The sequence below is a fragment of the Mirounga leonina genome, unplaced genomic scaffold (genome assembly GCF_011800145.1).
Source record: "Mirounga leonina isolate KUSES-001 unplaced genomic scaffold, KU_Mleo_1.0 Mir_180, whole genome shotgun sequence".
Lineage (NCBI taxonomy): Eukaryota > Metazoa > Chordata > Mammalia > Carnivora > Phocidae > Mirounga > Mirounga leonina.
The window spans coordinates 10203320-10223325 of NW_023270469.1; the positions used below are offsets into that span (position 1 = coordinate 10203320).

At 41.4% G+C, this 20006-nt stretch overlaps 1 protein-coding gene across 1 annotated transcript in view; it reads left to right on the plus strand.

Annotated features, from left to right (window-relative positions):
• Nucleotides 1-20006, plus strand: part of ADAMTS18 (ADAM metallopeptidase with thrombospondin type 1 motif 18) — a gene marked incomplete at its 5' end in the record, with an annotated part of 147251 nt that overhangs the window by 104757 nt on the left and 22488 nt on the right. Inside the window, 3 exons of the mRNA XM_035024511.1 lie at nucleotides 1467-1597; nucleotides 2347-2470; nucleotides 3202-3446. Coding sequence (XP_034880402.1) covers nucleotides 1467-1597; nucleotides 2347-2470; nucleotides 3202-3446 — 500 coding nt within the window. The remainder of the gene's footprint in view (nucleotides 1-1466; nucleotides 1598-2346; nucleotides 2471-3201; nucleotides 3447-20006) is intronic.

Sequence of the window (20006 nt, forward strand, 5' to 3'; positions counted from 1 at the left end):
ACGCAGGTTGGGAAAGAACAAGGGATGACTATTTGTTTTGTTTTGTTTTTTAAGATTTTATTTATTTGACAGAGCACAAGCAGAGGGAGAGAGAGGGAGAAGCAGGTTCGCTACTGAGCAAGGAGCCCGATATGGGACTCGATCCCAGGACCCTGGGATCATGACCTGGGCCGAAGGCAGCTGCTTAACCGACTGAGCCACCCAGGCGTCCCAGGGATGACTATTTGTAAATGTAGGCAGTCTTTGTCTTAGAGTAGTGAGATTTTTTTCCCCCCTTCTGTGTTTCCAATAGACCAGTTGAGAAACTTGCCCTGGAGCCTCTGTGGGTAAAACTGAACCTTTTAGAACTTGTTCATTCCTTGGCATGACTGAGAAAAGAAAGGGTATAGATATGTCTTCCATAACCTCTGATGCAAAATTTGGGAGGTGTTTAATAAAGCTATTGAAAGAGATTTCTAGGTAAAGGAGAAACTTTTAATCCATCGGCACATCACATGATCCACATATTTGGATCATGATAAGCTAAGTACTTTCACATTTAAGTTTTGACTGTCTTTTATTAAGAGGTTTTATGAAGCACAGCGATTTGCAAACTGTTTACACGTTTGTTGTACAACTGTAGTCAGGGCTGATCTACGGTGTCGCCCACGCATGGGCTCCCGTGAGAAATGTCATCTGGAGCTACTGGCCAAGAAGAATGCTTTGTATTTGGGAAATTGGCATAGCTCCCTTCTGATAACAAGAGCTCTGTAGAAATACAGTATTTTTTTTTTCTTTTTGCCTGTGATACCAGAAACTTCTCAGGGACTTTATGGTCAATAAAAGCTGCATTTTTTAGCCTTTAGGTTTAGTTTGTTTCCTCTTCCTTTTCCTGACGTGATTATTCTCTATATGTTTTATAAACATGAACCATATGCCCCTCTTTTTTTCCCCAAAGTGCCTAAAACGTTTTCTCTTAACTACCCGAATAAATATCTAAAGTAATCCATGTCCTCAATCATGGTCAGCAAACTACACCCTGTGGGCCAAATCTGACCAGTTTTGGTTTGTTTGTTTGTTTGTTTGTTTTTGTAAATAAAGTCTTACTGGAACACGGAAACGCTCCTTCATTTATATATTGTCAATAGCAGACCATAAGCCCTGTAAAGCCTAAAATACTTGCTAACCAAGGAGAGTAGCTGTATAACCCACCGATCATGTGTACTGTGGCTATTACTAAGGATTAGAAAAATGAAATTTTTGTGTTAGAGCAGTTTTATTTGAATTGCAAACGAGATTCCTATTTTTAAAAGCACATATATATGCATTCATGCATGCACACCCACACCCACATGCAAAACTGTGTAACATTTCCCATTTTAGTCATGATAGCTTTCTAAATAAACTTAATTCATCCTTCTGGCCATCATGTCATTTTCCTGTGATTTCCTCCTGATCACGTCCTGTCTTGATCTCTTTGCTTCTAGAGGCAGATCGATGTAAACTATACTGCAAGGCTGAGAACTTTGAATTTTTTTTCGCCATGTCCAGCAAGGTGAAAGACGGGACTCCTTGCTCCCCAGACAAACACGACGTGTGTATTGATGGGATTTGTGAAGTAAGAGGACATTTCTGCTTTGGGATGTGTGGTCATGCTGGTGTTTCCTCCTATCAAACGTGTACCGTGAGAAGTGGTACAAGAGATTCTGTGTCTGGAGAGAACGCAGCTTAGGGGAAAAGGCCAGTGTTTGCAAGTTGGATGTGCAGACTGTCTCTAACATCCCCACTGATGTTCTGCAAGACCCCTCCGACCTCGTTATTAGCTCTTCACCTGTCTCCATGAGTATGCAATGGAGATGATGTATCTACTACACGCAGTAGCTGCAAAAATTAAATAAGAATGTAAAGAATAGTAGTAAACTTCCGTTGCAGGTTTGCTAAGTATGTTCACTCTACGGTCAGAGCCTCAGAGGTGTGTTTTGACATAGTACTCCTATTTCCTGCCGATTAGTCTTCCTTTTAATTCCATTGTGTGGGGGGGCTCATCATTTTTCTGTTTCAGCAGGAGAGCTGGCCCAAGGAAGCTCACCTGCCATGAGTAGCAGCAGTGACTTTTTCTTCCAGTTTTCCAGAGGAAGAGTCTCAGCAAGCTTTGGATGAGTTCTGTAACTGCCCTAGTCCCGCATCTGGTAAAGGCAGAGGAGGGATTTGAACCCCCAAACATGAGACTCTGCCTTTAACCCTAACGCTGTACTATCTTCCCGATGTTCTGAAGATAGAGCCCCATGTATCTCTTGGTTATTCGTAGCCGTTGGCTTTTCTGATTTTTCTCACTTTATTGTTGTTATTTTTTTATTTTGGTCACAGCCAGTGGGATGCGATCATGAACTTGGCTCTAAAGCAGTTTTGGATGCGTGTGGTGTTTGCAAAGGGGATAATTCGACTTGCAAGTTTTATAAAGGCCTATACCTCAACCAGCATAAAGCCAACGGTAAGAGATCCCTGCTGTTTCATTGCAGTGACTTTGCTGCTGACAAGTTTCTGTCAAGCTGGCCGTGATCGAGCCGTTTACCAGCTTGCCTGACACGCACAGAATGATGGCTTTGACACCTTGCGAGAACAAGGGAGGACGGGTGGTTTCTCAGCGTGAGGAGTTCCGTCAACACATACAGCTCTGAGATGTGTCTGTCAAATGCCTTTTTACTTTGCAGTTTGTCCTCTGTCCCACGGGCCTTTGTTAAACAAAGATCAGATTTTGAAACTTACGGTTCAGGATGTGAATCGTGATCCACACTCATGACGCCAGATGAATATTGGGAGCAATTATCTAAACGAATCTTGAGTAAAATGAAACCCAGAGCCCTGTTTCCTGAATATCACTATTGAGGTCCATGGCTCTAAGTTTCTTCCAAGTGGATTAAAGATTTAAAAGCGTTATTGAGTTTCATGGCCTTGGTTATTCTGGAAGGAAGAAGAGTGTCCCTCCTGTCCACAACATGTGCTTGGGAGAGGAACACACACTTTCTCTCTGGTGTTCCTTCCACTGGGAAAATGAAATAATTGATCATTTATTTGCACTTCATAGAGTAGGAATGAATGTCCGTTCATGATTCAACAACCCCACTCTATAAAAGTGGACATCACTGTGTCTCTGAGCATTGTTAGCTCCATTTCTCCAGTGTGCAACATGGAAAACAGCACTGTTCTATTCTTTCCGTTTAGAATATTATCCAGTAGTCACCATTCCAGCGGGGGCCCGAAGCATCGAGATCCAGGAGCTGCAGCTCTCCTCCAGTTACCTTGCGGTCAGAAGCCTGGAGCAGAAGTATTACCTCACGGGGGGCTGGAGCATCGACTGGCCTGGGGAGTTCCCCTTTGCTGGGACTGTGTTTGAATACCAGCGGTCCTTCAACCACCCAGAACGGCTGTATGCACCAGGACCCACCAACGAGACACTGGTCTTTGAAGTAAGCCCCTTCTGTTTGTTTAGTGCTCGGTGCCTCTTGCTGTATTTATAGTGAGCTAGCTTGGAGAACTCCTCTCCTTCTAGTGCAGATTTGTTTCCTAATAAGCTAAATTGCAAAGTGCAAAGAGGAAGAGACAGGCTTTCCATTTTGGGGAAGAGGGCAAGAGTCCAGTGGGTCTCTAAGAGAATGCACAGATTTTCAAATTTAGATGCCAGCCTCTCAGCATTGCCCTTGGCTGCCCTTGACTGCCTTGAATGCTAAGGAATATAGTAGGAGTATTTTAGATAATTCCGTATTGTCTGCTTCTGCCATTTGGATAGACCACTGTAGCTCTTCACCACATCGGTCACCCAGCCTGGGACCAGTAGAATGATAGAGTAGAAAGAACACTTGCTTGAATGCCGAGAGCGTTTTAATCAGAGCAAACGACCTTCCCTGTGTAGGTTGTTGTTTCCTTAGAGGTAAGAGAAGAAAAATTAATGGATAGTAATCAGCCAGCATATCTGCAGATGACTCTGCAGACAAGTATCGCGCGTTCATTTTCCTTGTCCGTGTTGTGTCTCTGAGGTTGTTTTCTCTGCAAAGCGGGGCCAATCACTGCTTTTAGAGGCAATCAGTTTGCTTCAGGTTGTGTAGAAGCCATGCTGGCTACCACTTGCTAAGGGCTGAGATTAACAGACACCCAAGGTCGTCTTCCTGAGTTTCAGTTTCTCACCTACAAAATTGGTATAGAAAACCTACCTTGCTGACCTGCGAGAAAAATAAGCAATGAAGTGGGGAGACAGGTGAAGAGGCTTGTCTAACTCACACAGTTAGGGAAAAAGCAGAACTGAACTGGAGTCTGAATGGTTTCCATCTACAAGTATTTATTTATTTACTTTTTTAGAGAGAGCATGAGGAAGGAGGAGGGGCAAAGGGAGAAGGAGAGAGTCTCAAGCAGACTCCATGCTGAGTGCAGAGCCTGATGCAGGGCTCAATCCCATGACCCTGAGATCACTTTCATTAAACCTAACACACAGAAATGGAATTCTGATCAAGATTTCTGGATATTTTTTCAAAAAAAATTTTTTTTAATGTTCTTTTTCTTTTCTATCAAGCATCTGAGCTGGAAACATCTTTTCCTTCTCTTTAGGAAAGTTATATTTTCTCTTGAGAGGTGTATTTAGCTTGCAAGGTATCAGATTTAGAGCAACAACGCTTCATTACTTTTGCCAAGAGGCCTTTGATCCATCTCTGAGCAAATGTACACAAACCGAGGTCTGGGGCTGCAAAACAGCCTAAGTCAGGAAACGGGGCGAGGTACCTCTCACGGTGTCTGCCACGGGTGATCAGAACAAAGTGCAAATCCTTCCCGGGGAGAAAGACGTGTTTGACTACTTCGTGACAAGCAACCATTTTTTGGTCATTGTTTCTCTAGTCTTGTTCCTAAACACAAAGCTTCTCTAGTGGGTTTTTACAATTCTGCCTGTAATTTAAGGTTTGTCATTACACATATATTATCTGCAGGAAAACCACAACAAAGATTAGGACAAGAAATGATGGAATGAACAAAGCAGAATAATAGAGTTCCCTCTTGCTTTGATCTTTGGGACCTGAAATATCCCCTGGCATTGTCTGAGTTGATCACACTAACCAGATAATTGACACATTGTCACTGAACATTATACCAGCCTGGAGCTAAGAATTTTTATTTATCCTTTGCTTAATTTAAACATAACTCCTTATCTCATTCATCCATATTATGTAGCTCGGACTGACCCCAAATCTTTGGAGCGTTCACCAGGTCCTCAATTTTTCCTGATGGAGCTATTTTTGAGAAATGAAAGGAGGACCTCAATTGGTGATCGAGTTCTCCAAAAGTGGCCAGGTCCATCACCTGTCTCCTTGCAAATACAGACACCACTTTGAAAATAGGTCAAAATGCAAGGACAAATATTGGCTAGCTCTAAATAAAATTATAAAAACATGACGTCTTCCCTAGGTTCAACCAGACAGGTATTTTTTAAAATAATTTCTTACTATTACATGAATAAGAACTATAATAATATCTATTAATACAGGATTGTAGTTTTGTCACAATAGATTAAGGTCACATTTGTGTAGCTATTGTTGTACAGAATCTTATTTTATGGACTCATTCTACTTACAGATTGAACGAAAGCTTAAATTAACATCTTAGGAATGTGACCTGTCTGAAAACAATCTAGAGGGAAACTTGTATGATTAATTGGACATGCCTTGCTTGTATTTTTAAAGGAGTTATGGTTTCATTCAAAAGTTGCAACTATGTTAGGAGCTGAAAAAAAAAGAAAACTCTAGTAACCTAGTATTATGTCTGTTTTATCTTTTAAAAGACTTTGGGTTAATAACTTTAATATTTAAATTATACCTTATTGCTCTTGGGGACATCATCAAATATCTGGTCAGTTTTTATCACATGTTCATACCTTTCCAAACTCAGTGGAACACAGTGATTTTTAAAACTTAAAATCACAGTAAGCAATAACATACATTTTCCAAAATGAAACTACATATCAGTATCCAAGTAATCCACGGCTAGATTCTTTAAAGGAAGTTAAATAAAGTTCACGTGCCTTTCCATACAGCTATGGATTGAACCAAAATGAATACTTTGGGAGCCAAAAATATGTTCACTCCAATATAAAAATGTTGAATGTGTTTTAACAGCCCTGTGGGATGCTGGAATCAAAGTGTGGGAACCTACCAGAATGAAAAATGCTATTCCATCCCCAGAAAGTATAAGTCTCTGAAAGAAAGCACTTTCTCTCTTGGCCTCTTAAAATTACTGAATGTTCACTAAGTTCTTACTATAGTGTAGAATTTAGCAGAAGGGTATGTTTGCCAAAATACATGGGGGTGGCATTGGGGGGGATAATGTTTCTCTCCTTCATACGTATTAATCAGATCCTCCCAATATCTTAGCTAGCTCCCATCTTCAACCACCGTGGTATGTATTGACCTAGGTACCTACCTTCAAAGCAGTTTTCCTCTCTTCACTTCCATGTCTGATAAAAAGAAAATTAAGCAAACATTCATTGGGTGCCCATTCTATGCCCAGTCCTGTCTGAGGCATTGGAAATGCACAAATGGTTACAACATAAATGATTTTGCCAAAACACTGTAGTCTGTAGTGAGTGAGTGTTGTATGTGTGGAAGCAGCATGGGTTAGAACAGAGAACATCTATATATAAATAGTTGGCTCTGTTCTTCCCTATGTCACTTTGCATGAGTCACTTCAACTCTCTGGGTCCCAATCTTCTCATTTGAGAAATGAGGCTAAGCTCATGTCTTGCATTATATCCTGTGGCAGTGTCCTGAGGTGCCTTTATATCATCCCAATCCCCGTAATAGCAGAAAGAAGACTTGCTCATCTTTGTAGCCTCCAAAACCGGCATGATATCTGGGACATTGTAGATGCCCCCAAAATGTTTATTGAATGAGTGACATCCATTGATAAAAAGTACTTATTCACTTAAAGAGTAGAACCTTCTTTCCAAATGAAGAAGTCATACAAGCAGGTGATGAATAAAACAAATGACCAGATGGTGGCTATACTTGGGTAGGGGGGGAGCACAGCATAATGAATAAATTGGTTCAATCATTATGTTGTACACCTGAAACAAATATAACATTGTGTGTCAACTATACTCAAATAATAAGAAAGCATATGAAAGGAGAGCTTCTGACCAAAGTCAGGAGTAACAGGCCGAGAGGCCAGCCTTCTCCTTCCAGCCGCACCCCCCACCCCCAGCTTCCAGCCCCTTCTGTCCCATACCGCCGTCGTAATCCGAAGTTCTCTGAAGAGGTCTGAACTTCTGCAGTACACATTGTAAAAACCACTGGATTTCATCATCTCTTAGCACTAGTCTTAAAACTGTACAGTTTCAAGTAGATTGACTAGCACTTAAAGAATTGAAATTTGATCTCCTAAATTACATTTGAGGAATCAGTATGTAGGCAAATGCTTGCCTTTCCCAGAGTGAATGATTTGCACATAAGAAGTTGCTGACCAGTTAGTTCACAGCAGATTTAGCTTAGTTTAGGAGAGTAGCAACTTGCCCTCTCAGGGTGGTGGATTTATCAGATCTTTTCAGTTTTTTTCTGGGTGTAGCCTAGTGCAAGGCAAGGGTTATGCAATCCTGGGAGTAATTGACTGCTGTCAGTTAATCCCAAGAAATAAGCACATGGCCTGACACCAAAAAGAAGTGTCTTCTGCATCTGGTTCTTTTTACATGTCGAAACCTTCTAGAATGTCTTCATAGGGAAGCTCAACTTAAACTAAATGGAAAACAGACCTTCACTTCTATCACTGAGTCACCCCGTTTAAAATGCAGTCTCTGTTACAAACATTCATTCTCCCTGGAACCTTGACTCAACATGTTTCCACATTTGCAACAGGTGGATGTCAGTTTAAACAGAGCTGGCCCCATTGATTTCCTCAGTGGCCAAGGGAAATTCCTAAGGGTAGTCAAGGATTTATATGATTGTCTTAGGTCTTAAATTTTTAAGGCATTATTTAAGTCCATCAATCAAGTTTTTATTTTGAAGTATATTCATACATATACATGTTAATGACTTGAAGAAAAGGAGCTAATTTTCAGGACCCTGTATTAAATTTCTGCATTCTTCAGGGAAAACCCCCTTGTACACACACAAACACACACACACACACACACACACGTACCCCAGCAAAAAAGAAATCAATATTGACTTGGCAATCATCTGCTTTCTGAGATCACTACAGAGACAGTTATTATAAACTAGATAACTTCCACATATTTCTTCTATTCAACATATTCCCACAACGTAAGTCTGGCATAAAGTCTAAAGAATTTCTCATTGAACTAGTGCATTCATTAGTCATCTGAAGGACTGAAAAGTCAGCTTGTGTGTTAAGTCTTTAGGACATTATGTATGGACCGCACCATATTATGTTTATTTTATTGGCTTTCGGAGCACGGGAAAAGCTAAATGTGTTACTTCTATACCCCACGTAGCTAGATTGGGTGTGGGGGGGTGTGTGTCTGTTGTGTAAGGAATTACATTTTGAACAATTTCACAGAAATGTGGAAATTGAACATCAGAGTTGAAATTTACACATGGCTTTTGTTGAAAAATAGTCATTTAATCTGACACGGATATATATATGTCGGGCTTTTTGAGGATAGCTGAAAACTTAATATTTTTCCATGTTGAGGTTGAGATATAGGAAATGTAATGTCACGGACTTTGTACTTTGTTTAATCACTGTGCAAAAGGCCTGTTTAACATACAGTTTTAAGAGACCTTGGTAATAAGAATTAAAAACACAAAAAATTGGGGCACCTGGGTGGCTCAGTCGGTTAGGCGTCCGAGTCTTGGTTTCAGCTCGGGTCATGATCTCAGGGTCTTGGGATCCAGCCCTGAACTGGGCTCTGTGTTCAGCATGGAGCCTGCTTGAGATTCTCTCCTTCTTTCTCTACCCCTCCTCACTGCACTGTTCAAATGCACTCGCGCTCTCTCTCTCTCCCCAAAACAAATAAATGAATGTTTTAAAACACACACACACACACACACACACGATTTATTTTTTCATGATCAGGTGTCCCCTTAGAAATGACACATTTTTTAGAAGTGACTGAAGGTGAGCTTTTTTGCTAGTTGATGCATCTTGTCCCTCCTCCTCCTCCTCCCCGTTCTTGCTCTCCTCCCTTCTGGCTCTTTCTTCCACTTCCTCTCTGTTCTCCTTCATTTTCTCTTTCTCCATCTCTCTGTGTCTATGTCTCTCTTGATCTATCTCTCTCTCTCTCTCTCTAACACACACACACACACACACACACACACACACACACACCCAACAACCACCTAGTCATACTCTGCATCAAACCACCCCACAGTGGGAGGGAACGTGAGGAGATTCATCATGAGTGTTTCATTATACAGTCACTTCATCTCTGTGTGGTAAACAGGATTCAGGATGACATGATAACACAGGTTGTTTTTCGAAGACTGAAATCTGATCACCTGTGTTTTGATGGCATTCTTTCCTTTTTGAAAAAGTCTTAAAAATACAAGCTCTCTTGAATGCTGAGGACTTTTTTCCTCCTCCTCCGTGTGAGGTGGCACAAGGGATGTTTAACCCTTGGGAAGCCCGTTGCCCTTTGTAAGGCTGGTAAGTGAGAAACCGGGGAGCCACAGGCCAGTCTCAAGGCAGAAAAAGACATCTCAGGAAAATTAATAAACAACTTCCTCCACACTGCGGCAGACCAAGCCGGTGGGGCCGTGGGGAGCAGGTGGATGGGCCGGAGTGTTGCCTTGTGCCCCTGCCATCTGAATTCTGCCCCCCTCAAGAGGCCAGCCTCGGGAAAGACGTGCCTCAGGATCAAATCAGCGTCGGGGAGAGGAGATTAGCCAAGTAGCACGGACTTGAGCGAAGACACAAAACCCAGAAGAGGCAAAGAAGTAACGGAGAATTAATTCGGAACAGATGAGAGAGACCTCCGGCTCCAGAGGATGATTCCGAGGAGCTTTTGTGATGCCACCTCATTTGTCTAGAGGCTGCCATTTGCTATTTGAAGTGTGCCTCCCCCCTCCCTCCGCCCCAGTTGATTCATGGCAAATACTTGAGTGACGGGTGGGAGAACACTATTTATTTCTCTTCATTAAACTCCGAGGAATGAGGGCGGGGCTCGGGGTGTCCACCCCCACCTCTGAAGCTGCCTAATAGTTGCATTTCCGGGGAGCCCACCCCAGTCACAGTCCTGCTGATCCCTGGGTGTGTCTTTCCAGCCCGGAAGCAAACAAGAAGGCAGAGACAACGGGCAGAGTTGTGACATCACAGGGGCTTCCAGAAATCACAGCACCTTACAAAAACATGGCTCCATACCACCGAGCTGTCCCTTCCCTGAGTGTTATTCGACATGTGAGGTCCTGTGCACTCGAGTCACAGTCTGTCCAGAAGGGCCAGTCTACAAAGCCTATCCTGTTTCAGTTGTCACAACAGCAGGTTTGGTAAAACCTCTAAATAAACCCAGGGGGAAAATAGATTGAGGAGATCAAAAGTCACCTATGCCTAAACCAGACCTTAGCACGGTCAAGAAATACAAGTTCCAGGTTTGAACCCAAAGCGCAAGGTAAATGCTATAGCATGCTATTGAATCCCAGTGACAGAGTACTTCCCATGGCTCGTACCATTTTTAGCATTTTAAAGTATGGTCCCAGGCATTGTGTTTCAGAGCTGGAGAAAGAGTGTGGTAAGAGAGAAGACGTCAAGTTTTGGAGTCAGACTGTATCAGAGACTCGAGTCCCAGTGTTGCTACTTAACTAGCTAGTGCCCCTGTAATGAGTTTATTCATCTACAGTACTGGGGGAAGAACAGCACTCAGTCTTCCTCGTGATACCGTTATCAACTTTAAATGAGACGATGCATGTACAATCCTTTGGCATACAATAACTACAATAAGCATTGCTGTTATTTCAAAGCATTGCTGTTAAGTCAAATACATTATTGAGGACAAGAAACAAGCTTTCTAGCTTACATTAGTTAAAAGGCCAGTCCTTAAAGCCTATCTGTAACTCTCTGATTTACTTGGGAGAATTCAGACAACTTTTTTTTTTTTTTTTAAAGGCCTTAAATGAGGGTTGTCTGGGTGGCTTAATTTCCTCTGAGGTGGTGATCTCTCGGTCCTGAGATTGAGCCCCACTTGGGGCTCCATGTTCAGCATGGTGTGTGCTTGATCCTCTCCCTCTGTCCCTCCCCTCCAATTCTCTCTCTCTCTCTCAAATAAATATTTTTAAAAATTTAAAAAATAAAAGGCCTTAAATTAAAAAAATACAAAACTGATTGAAGGCATTTATAGTTTACAATGCATATATAGACATAGTTTATAGAAGGCATTTATAACATTAAAAATTAAAAGGGGGAGCAAAAGAAAGAGAGGCGTTTACCCAAGATGACTCAATGTGTCCTTTGTTTTAACTTTGTGTGCCCTAAGCAGAAACCGAACCCCCCCTCCTTCAGAGGGCAGTTGGTAGACTCCAGTCCGTCTGTGGTTTTCCAACTTAAGAAGCTGTAAATTTTATAACTCTGCACCCTGCGGTCAAAGCTGTTGAATGTTGTGTCTGAAGTCAGGTGGTTCGTGTGTTAGAGGTAGACATTAAACAGTTCTACTAAGGACCTGGAAGTAGTTATGGAGGTTGCTTGTCAGCTGTAAATTAGAGACCCAGTGCCAGTTGGCTGGAAAATTCTCTGGACTAAGTCCAGTTAAGTAGACTGAATCGCTGGCGGGCTCTCTAAATGTGCGCATTTACCAGCTCGCCGTGCAGGCTGACATGCAGCGTGGGGTGGCTCAGAAACAGAATTGTGATCCTCGTGCCGCGGCTGGGGGGAGGCAGTGGGGGGCGTTCCCGGGACCCGGAGGGCATCTGTGTTCTCCACTAGAGCCAAGAACAGTTACTGACTGCTTTCGACAAAGTCACTGAAAATGCTTTGAAATAGATGTGAGTGGCAGGAACGATCGGGTTCACATTGCCCCTTGTCCCAGCCGGGTTCCTCTGCGTTCATGGGGGCAGCTGGAGTCTCAGCTGTGTGGTTACTCCTGCTCTCCAGGTGCAGGTGGGAGAGTCTGTGATCAAAGGGATGGCCAGAGTCATACTGACGTCCTTAGGTGCAGGCCCACCTGACCAGAGGCTATTGTCTCCGTTTAGGAAGGGTGGGTGACATCAGTGTTAGACCACAGGGTCATTTAGAATTTGGAAAGTCTAAAATTGTGTCTTAAACCTGGTGCAGGTGACAGCCTTAATGGCCGGGACCTACAACGTCCACAAAGCCTCATGCTCAGAAGGACTCTCTGTTCAGTCTAATGCTCTGCTGTCACTAACTTGAAATTCTTAATAATGTTTTTAAGATTTTTTTTTATTTGAGAGACCGAGTGAGAGAGAGCATGAGCAGGGGGAGCAGCAGAGGGAGAGGGAGAAGCAGACTCCTCGCTGAGCAGGGAGCCCGATGTGGGGCTCGATCCCAGGACCCTGGAATCATGACCTGAGCTGAAAGCAGACACTTAACCAACTGAGCCACCCAGGCATCCCAATAATTTTTTTTAAACAAGGGGCCTTGTGTTTTCATTTTGCATCAGGCCCCACAATTTATGTAGCCATTCTTTAGGGTAGGATTTTTTTTTAACAAAATCCTATCTTTTTGAGAACAGGGTGAAAGAGTGACCTACAGAGATTCTATTGGCTAAGCAGACAACATGTTTCCAAAGGATTGACTATTTGCAAGCATCAGAAAGTGAGAGACAAGATGATTGCTGTGTATTCTGTTCTTGGTCACTTTGCTCCTCAATACAGGATAAAGAAAAGGACAAAGAATACCTTAATTATCATTGAGAAGCAAATACTATGTTATAATTGGCAAATACTCATCTTTTATATACTTGGCCTTGATGTCTATTTGTTTAAATAATTACTGCCTTTCAGAGGCCTGTATGAGCTGATGTTAGACTCTTAAATCAGCTTTTTGCTGGTTTACACAAATATTGTCTTTCAGCCTACGTGATTGTGCACACAACTCTGCATGTGAATTTACAGCTACGTAGACATTATAGTCAAGCCTTAAGTCATTTCATTTTTTAAAGTTGAGAATCTTTTATTCATTATGTGCTCACTGAATGCATTAATGTGTTCAGCAAACAAAATATAAATATGTCCTATATGCCATATATTATATGAACACATCATATAATCTTGTGAATATTTATAGTAAATTGTGTTAAGTTATTCTTCTTCTTGCTTTGGCTGGCTGAGTAAACTTATTACTTTGATAATATGAAATAGATTAGTTGCCTTCTTGGAATCAAATCTGCTTGCTGCTGTTGCTACTTTTAGCTCAAGAATTTTACTCTTCAAATTAATACTTATTCTTCTCAATCTCTTCCAAAAAGTAGAAAAAGAAGGAAAACTTCCAAATTCATTCTATGAGGCCAGCATTACCTTGGCATCAAAACTAGATAAAGACCTCACTAAAAAAGAGAACTATAGGCCAATATCTTTGAGAGGTAGATGCAAAAATCCTCAACAAAATACTAGCAAACTGAATCCAACAAAACATTTAAAAAATCGGGGCGCCTGGGTGGCTCAGATGTTAAGCATCTGCCTTCGGCTCAGGTCATGATCCCAGGGTCCTGTGATCAAGCCCCACATCGGGCTCCCTGCTCGGTGGGAAGCCTGCTTCTCCTTCTCCCACTCCCCCTGCTTGTGTTCCTGCTCTCGCTATGTCTCTGTCAAATAAATTTTAAAAATTAAAAAAATAAAAAAAAACATTTAAAAAATCATTAACCACGATCACGTGGGATTTATTCCTGGTTTACAAGATTGGTTCAATATTTGCAAATCAACCAACATGATACATCACATTAATAAAAGAAAGGATAAGAACCATGTGATCATTTCAATAGACACTGAAAAAGCATTTGACAAAGTACGACATCCATTCATGGTAAAAACCCTCAACAAAGTAGGTTTAGAGGGAACATGACTCAACGTACTAAGGACGATATATGAAAAACCCACAGCAAATATCATCCTAAATGGGGAAAAACTGAGAGCTTTTTCTTTATGATCAGGACAAGAGCAGGATGTCTACTCTCACCACTGTTATTCAACATAGTACTGGAAGTTCTAGCCACGGCAATCAGACAACAGAAAGAAATAAAAGGCACTCAGGGTGCCTGGGTGGCTCAGTTGGTTAGGCGACTGCCTTCGGCTCAGGTCATGATCCTGGAGTCCCGGGATCGAGTCCTGCATTGGGCTCCCTACTCAATGGGGAGTCTGCTTCACCCTCTGACCGTCTCTCCTCCCATGCTCTTTCTCACTCTCTCTCTCTCTCTAAAATAAATAAATAAAATATAAAAAAAAAATAAAAGGCACTCAGATCAGCAAGAAAGAAGTAAAACTTCCATATGATACTATATATAGAAAACCCTAAGAACTCCCCCAAAAAACTGTTAGAACTGAGACATGAATTCAGTAAAGTCATAGGATACAGAATCAACATACAGAAATCTGTTGCATTTCTATACACCAATAATGAAGCAGTAGAAAGAGAAATTAAGGAATCATTTCCATTTATAATTGCACCAAACATAGTAAGATTAAGGATTAAGTCTAACCAAAGAGGTAGAAGACCTGTACCCTGAAAACTATAAAACACTGATGAAAGAAATTGAAGATGGCAGAAAGAAGTAGACATGCCATGCTCATGGATTGGAATAACAAATATTGTTTAAATGTCTATACCACCCAAAACAATCCACACATTTAATGCAAGCCCTGTTAAAATACCAACAGCATTTTTCACAGAGCTAGAATAAATGATCCTAAAATGTGTATGGAACATATAAATTTGTATGGAAAGACACTGAATAGCCAAAGCAATCTTGAAAAAAACAAAGCTGGAGGCATCACAATTCTGGACTTCAAGTTATATTATAAAACTATAACAAACAAAACTGTATGGTACTGGCACAAAAATAGACACATAGATCAATGGAACAGAATAGAAAACTCAGAAATGAAGCTACAACTCTATGGTCTGTTAATCTTCAACAAAGCAGGAAAGAACATCCAATGCTGCAAAGATAGTCTCTTCAGCAAATGGTGTTGGGAAAACTGGACAGCAACATGCAAAAGAATGAAACTGGACCTCTTTCTTACACCAGATGCAAAAATAAATTCAAAATGGACTAAAGACCTACATGTGAGACCTGAAGCCATAAATATCCTAGAAGGGAACACAGGCAGTAACTTCTTTGACATTGGCCATAGCAACATCTTTTTAGATATGTCTCCTGAGCCAAGGGGAACAAAAGCAGAAATAAACTTTTGGGACTACATCAAAATAAAAACTTCTGCACAGTGAAGGAAACTATCAACAAAACTAAGAGGCAGCCTACTGAATTGGAGATATTTGCAAATGACATATCTGAAAAAGGGTTAGTATCTAAAATAAGTCCTAAAACTCAACCCCCTAAAACCAAATAATCCAACTTAAAATGGACAGAAAACATGAACAGACATTTCTCCAAAGAAAACATACAGATAGCCAGTAGACACATGAAAAGATGCTCAACCTCACTGATCATCAGGGAAATACAAATCAAAACTACAGTGAGATACCACCTCACACCAGTCAGAATGGCTAAAATCAACAACACAAGAGACAGCAGGTGTTGGCAAGGATGCGGAGAAAGGGGAACCCTCTTGCACTGTTGGTGGGAATGCAAGCTGGTGCAGCCACTGTGGAAAACAGTATGGAGGTTCCTCAAAAAGTTAAAAGTAGAACTACTGTTTACCATAAAGAATACAAAAATATTAATTCAAAGGGATACACACCCCCCGCTATTTATAGCAGCATTATCTACAATAGCCAAATTATGGAAACAACCTAAGTGTCTATCGACTGACGAATGGATAAAGAAAAGGTGGTATATACATACAATGAAATATTACTCAGCCATAAAAAAGAATGAAATCTTACCATTTGCAATGACATGGATGGAGCTAGAAAATCTTATGCTATGTGAAACAAGTCCATTAGAAAAAGGCAAATACCATAGGATCTCACTTATATGTAGAATTTAAGAAACAAAACAATTGAGCAAACAGGGTAAAAAAGAGAGAGGGGCAAACTAAGAAACAGAGTCTTAACTATAGAGAATGAACTGTAGGTACCAGAAGAGAGATGGGTGGTCAGTGGAGGATGGGTGAAATAGGTGATGGGGATGAAAGGGGGCACTTGTCATGTTGAGCACCGGGTGAGGTATGGCAGTGCTAAATCACTGTATTGTACACCTGAAGCTAATATTACACTATATGCTAACTGGAATTTAAATAAAAATTTTTTTTAGTTAAAAAAAAAATTTTACCCTTCAGAGGATCCTTACATATTTTTGTTTAAACTGTGAGGGAAGGGAGGTGGGAAACTCAATATACAAGTTTGCCCCTTTGAGGGGAATAGAAATCCTCAAAGAAAACTTAAATTCTCTTGGCTGTTTTGTGGCTTTTCGGCGGAAATTATCGCCAAGATACTTCATTCATTAAATGACAGATAAAAAGCTTCTTTAGGGAGTCATGTGATCTGTCCTCTCCTCCCCCTCCCCCGCCCCAAATTTCACAGCAGCATTTGATTTTCCTTTGCAGGTTCTAGGGGATTTTCATCCCTTTAGTAATTGTCAGCGAATGATTATTATAGTACTAAATGGGGCGGCCTTATTTCCTCTACTGGAGAATATGGCTTCTCCTCATCCCTAGAGCGCCGTGAGCATGGAAATCAGAAGAGGTGATGAGCGTAGCTTAGACCAGGGAAACAACAGTGGCAAGAGACAAAGTGAGACACGGTCAGATTGGAGGTACCCTGGACATGAAGAGAACACCATTTCCTGGTTGGTTAGTTGTAGGGTGTGAGAAAAAGGAGATGGGGTGCTTCCAACTTTTTATCTTAGCCTGAATGATTGGAAGGATCGGTTGCCATTACATGGGATTGAGAAGAACATGATACAGGGAGGAGAACCGTGAGTTCAGTGTTGTATGTTGATATGCCTTTTAAAACTTCAGGTAGAGATGCTCCATAGGCAGCTGAATGTGTGAATATGGACCTCAGAAGATGGGTTTCATCTCCAGTTCTGCTGCCCTATAGGGCAACCACTATCCACACATGGTTATGTAAGTTTAGATTTAAATTAAATGTAAAGGCTTATGTAGTCACAGTAATATGCTGTGCTCAGTAGCCGCATGTGGCTTGTGGTTACTGCATGGAGCACCATGGGATTAGAGTACACGATCATCATTGTAGAATGTTCTCTTGGAAAATATGGTGTGGAGTGATGAATTTGGGAGTGGTCAGCATGTGGATTGTACTTAAAATCAGAGCACTGGATGAAGTCACGTGAAGGAGTGTGTATAAATAAACGAGAGGTCAAGGTGTTGGAGGTCCCTTTGATAATGAATAGTTAGGAGATGAGGAGGATTCAGCCAAAGAAATTAGGAATGAAGTTTTGTGGGGCAGGAAAAGAACTGAGAGAATCCGCTTCGGGTGGCAAAGCAAGGAGGAAGGGATCGATTGTATCCAGTAAGACGAGGCCCATCAACTCTTGGATATGGCAGGGTGCCCTTGAAAGAGCGGTTTCGGTGATGTGTTGGGGAGGGACGCCTGATCCAGAAGGATCATGGGTGAATGAGAAAATATATGGAGACAGAGAGTAAAGACAACTCTTTGAGGGATTTTTGCTCTAAAGGGAATCAGTGAATTGGGATATGAGCTGGAGGGATATGTGGAGATATATCCCACATGTGTGGAGATTTTTTTCAGAGGCGATAGATAATAGCGTGCTTGGATGCTGATGGGAAAGATCTAATAGGGACATTTCAGTAAAGCTCAAGATAAAGGGGCAGTTCTGGTAGTGGTGTCCTTAGGTGGATGAGGGCAGATGGAATCTGGAGCGTAGTGGAGAACCTGGACCGAACAGGAGCTAGGGTCAGGCGTTGTGGGGAAGAGTAGGAGAGCTAGAGCGTGTGAGTACAGATGCAGAAAGAGGTTTCACGGGGGAGATTGTGTAAATTCTCTTCTTATTGGTAGCATTGTTAATTCTCTATGGCTAGCTTTACTGGAGCCTGAGGGACACTTGACATCTTGATTGGTTTTGTTCAATAGTAATGACACTTTGATTTGCTTAATTTTTTTTTCCTAAACACCTCCTGCTATTCACAGCAACATTTTAAAATGTTTTACAGAGAAACCACAGGCCACATACGGCTTAGGTTCTAGAGTCTCTCTAAAAGGTCAAAGAACATATTTTCAATGCCCATTGAAAGTGTGTTAAGTCCCTCTCAAATCACCAGAATGGAAGTCTTCCAAACTCAAAAGGCAAGAAGTAGTATTTTTAATATTTTATGCATTTCCACTGGGGACCCATTTGCCCTGTGGTAGTCAACATCAGGATCTAGTTTGAATGGGAGAGAATGGAGTGGTCTTAGGAAGTGGAGATAAGTGAGTGGATTTCTTTCTCTATCATGCTTAACACTTGAACTTGTGTCCCTTACACGCGTGTGTGATACATCATGTGTTATAAAATCATCCTGCCTCCTGAGCGTTATTGCTTACTACAACGTCATGTGCTTCACCTACGTTTTACTGCACACGTGGGCAGGTGCACTGCATTACTGTCTCCCTGTGAGGTCTCTGTACAAAGAGATCCCGCTAAAAGGGATATGGCACAAAGAAAACAGAAACCCAAAGTGTTACATACAAGATACTACTTTAATTGAAGGGGAAATTGAGTTGAAATAGCAATGAGCATCAAGATTCTTTTCAGAATGTAAAACCTCTCTCAAAATTCTGGTGTGATTGTGAATAAAACTCTCAATTGTGTACTTAATATCAAGAACAGTTGTATGACGTAGCTGGAAAAAGAAGAAAAAGACTAGAAAGGTCTTCAAAAGTAAGACCTCTAGGACCTTGATTTTGAGGTTTTCGTTGGTGACTAAGGAAAATTTGGCATGTGTCCATTTTAATGGTACTATTACCTATTGTGTTTTGTTTTGGATGGGGGTGAAGGGAACAAAGACCCATCTGACAGGATGTTGGTTGTTTCTGGGAGGCACCAAGTATTCATTTTGTTGTACAACAAACAATGTTCACACCATGGAATCTTCGGAGTAAGCCATAATATTCCTGGAGACGCTGAAACTAACAGCAAGTGGAAACCATTTTGTAGTATCCTGAGCAGTGGTTGGTGTAATGAAGGTCCCTGAATAGCTACCACCCACGCAGCCCTAATTGAAGTGGGTCCCACCAGACAGAGAAAGAGCCAGGGCTTCCTATTTTTAACTGGAAATCTGCTTTGCTTTTGGGGCATGAATGCCCAGTCCTAGTGGTAAAGAATTTTCCACAAGACTCATGGGGCGGGAGCTATTTATACTCATGTTTGAGATTAAAAGAAGAGGAAAAAAGGAAAAGCAATACTTAAGAAAAGAAAGCATCAGGAAGGGAGGCAAATAATGTTTGCCCCAAAGACAAGGTGATAGATTGCAATATTTAGGCACATTTGGCTGGCGGTCCTATGTTCTATTTTAAGCTTATTCAAGAGTCACCTGTGTGATCCTGTACAAGTTCTTTCTTGTCAGTTTTTTCCCAATGAAAAAATGAGCAGCTACGTTGAAGAGTTGTTATAGGAATGTTTTGAGATAATGCCTAGAAAATACCCAGCAGAGGGCCTGACATGTGGGACGTGCCAGTACATGATTGGTCTTATGTTAGTGGCCAGACCTTATAGGGTCAGATTTATCCTGAGTCCTTGTCCTCTTTTTTTTTTTTTAATTTTTATTCAAATTCCAGTTCACATACAGTGTAATAATTAGTTTCAGGTATACAATATAGGGATTCAGTGCTTCCATACGTCACCCCTTGCTCATCAGGACAAGTACACCCCTTAATCCCTATCACCTGTTTGACCCACCCCCACCACCTCCCCTCTGGTAACCCTCAGTTTGTTCTTTAGAGTTAAG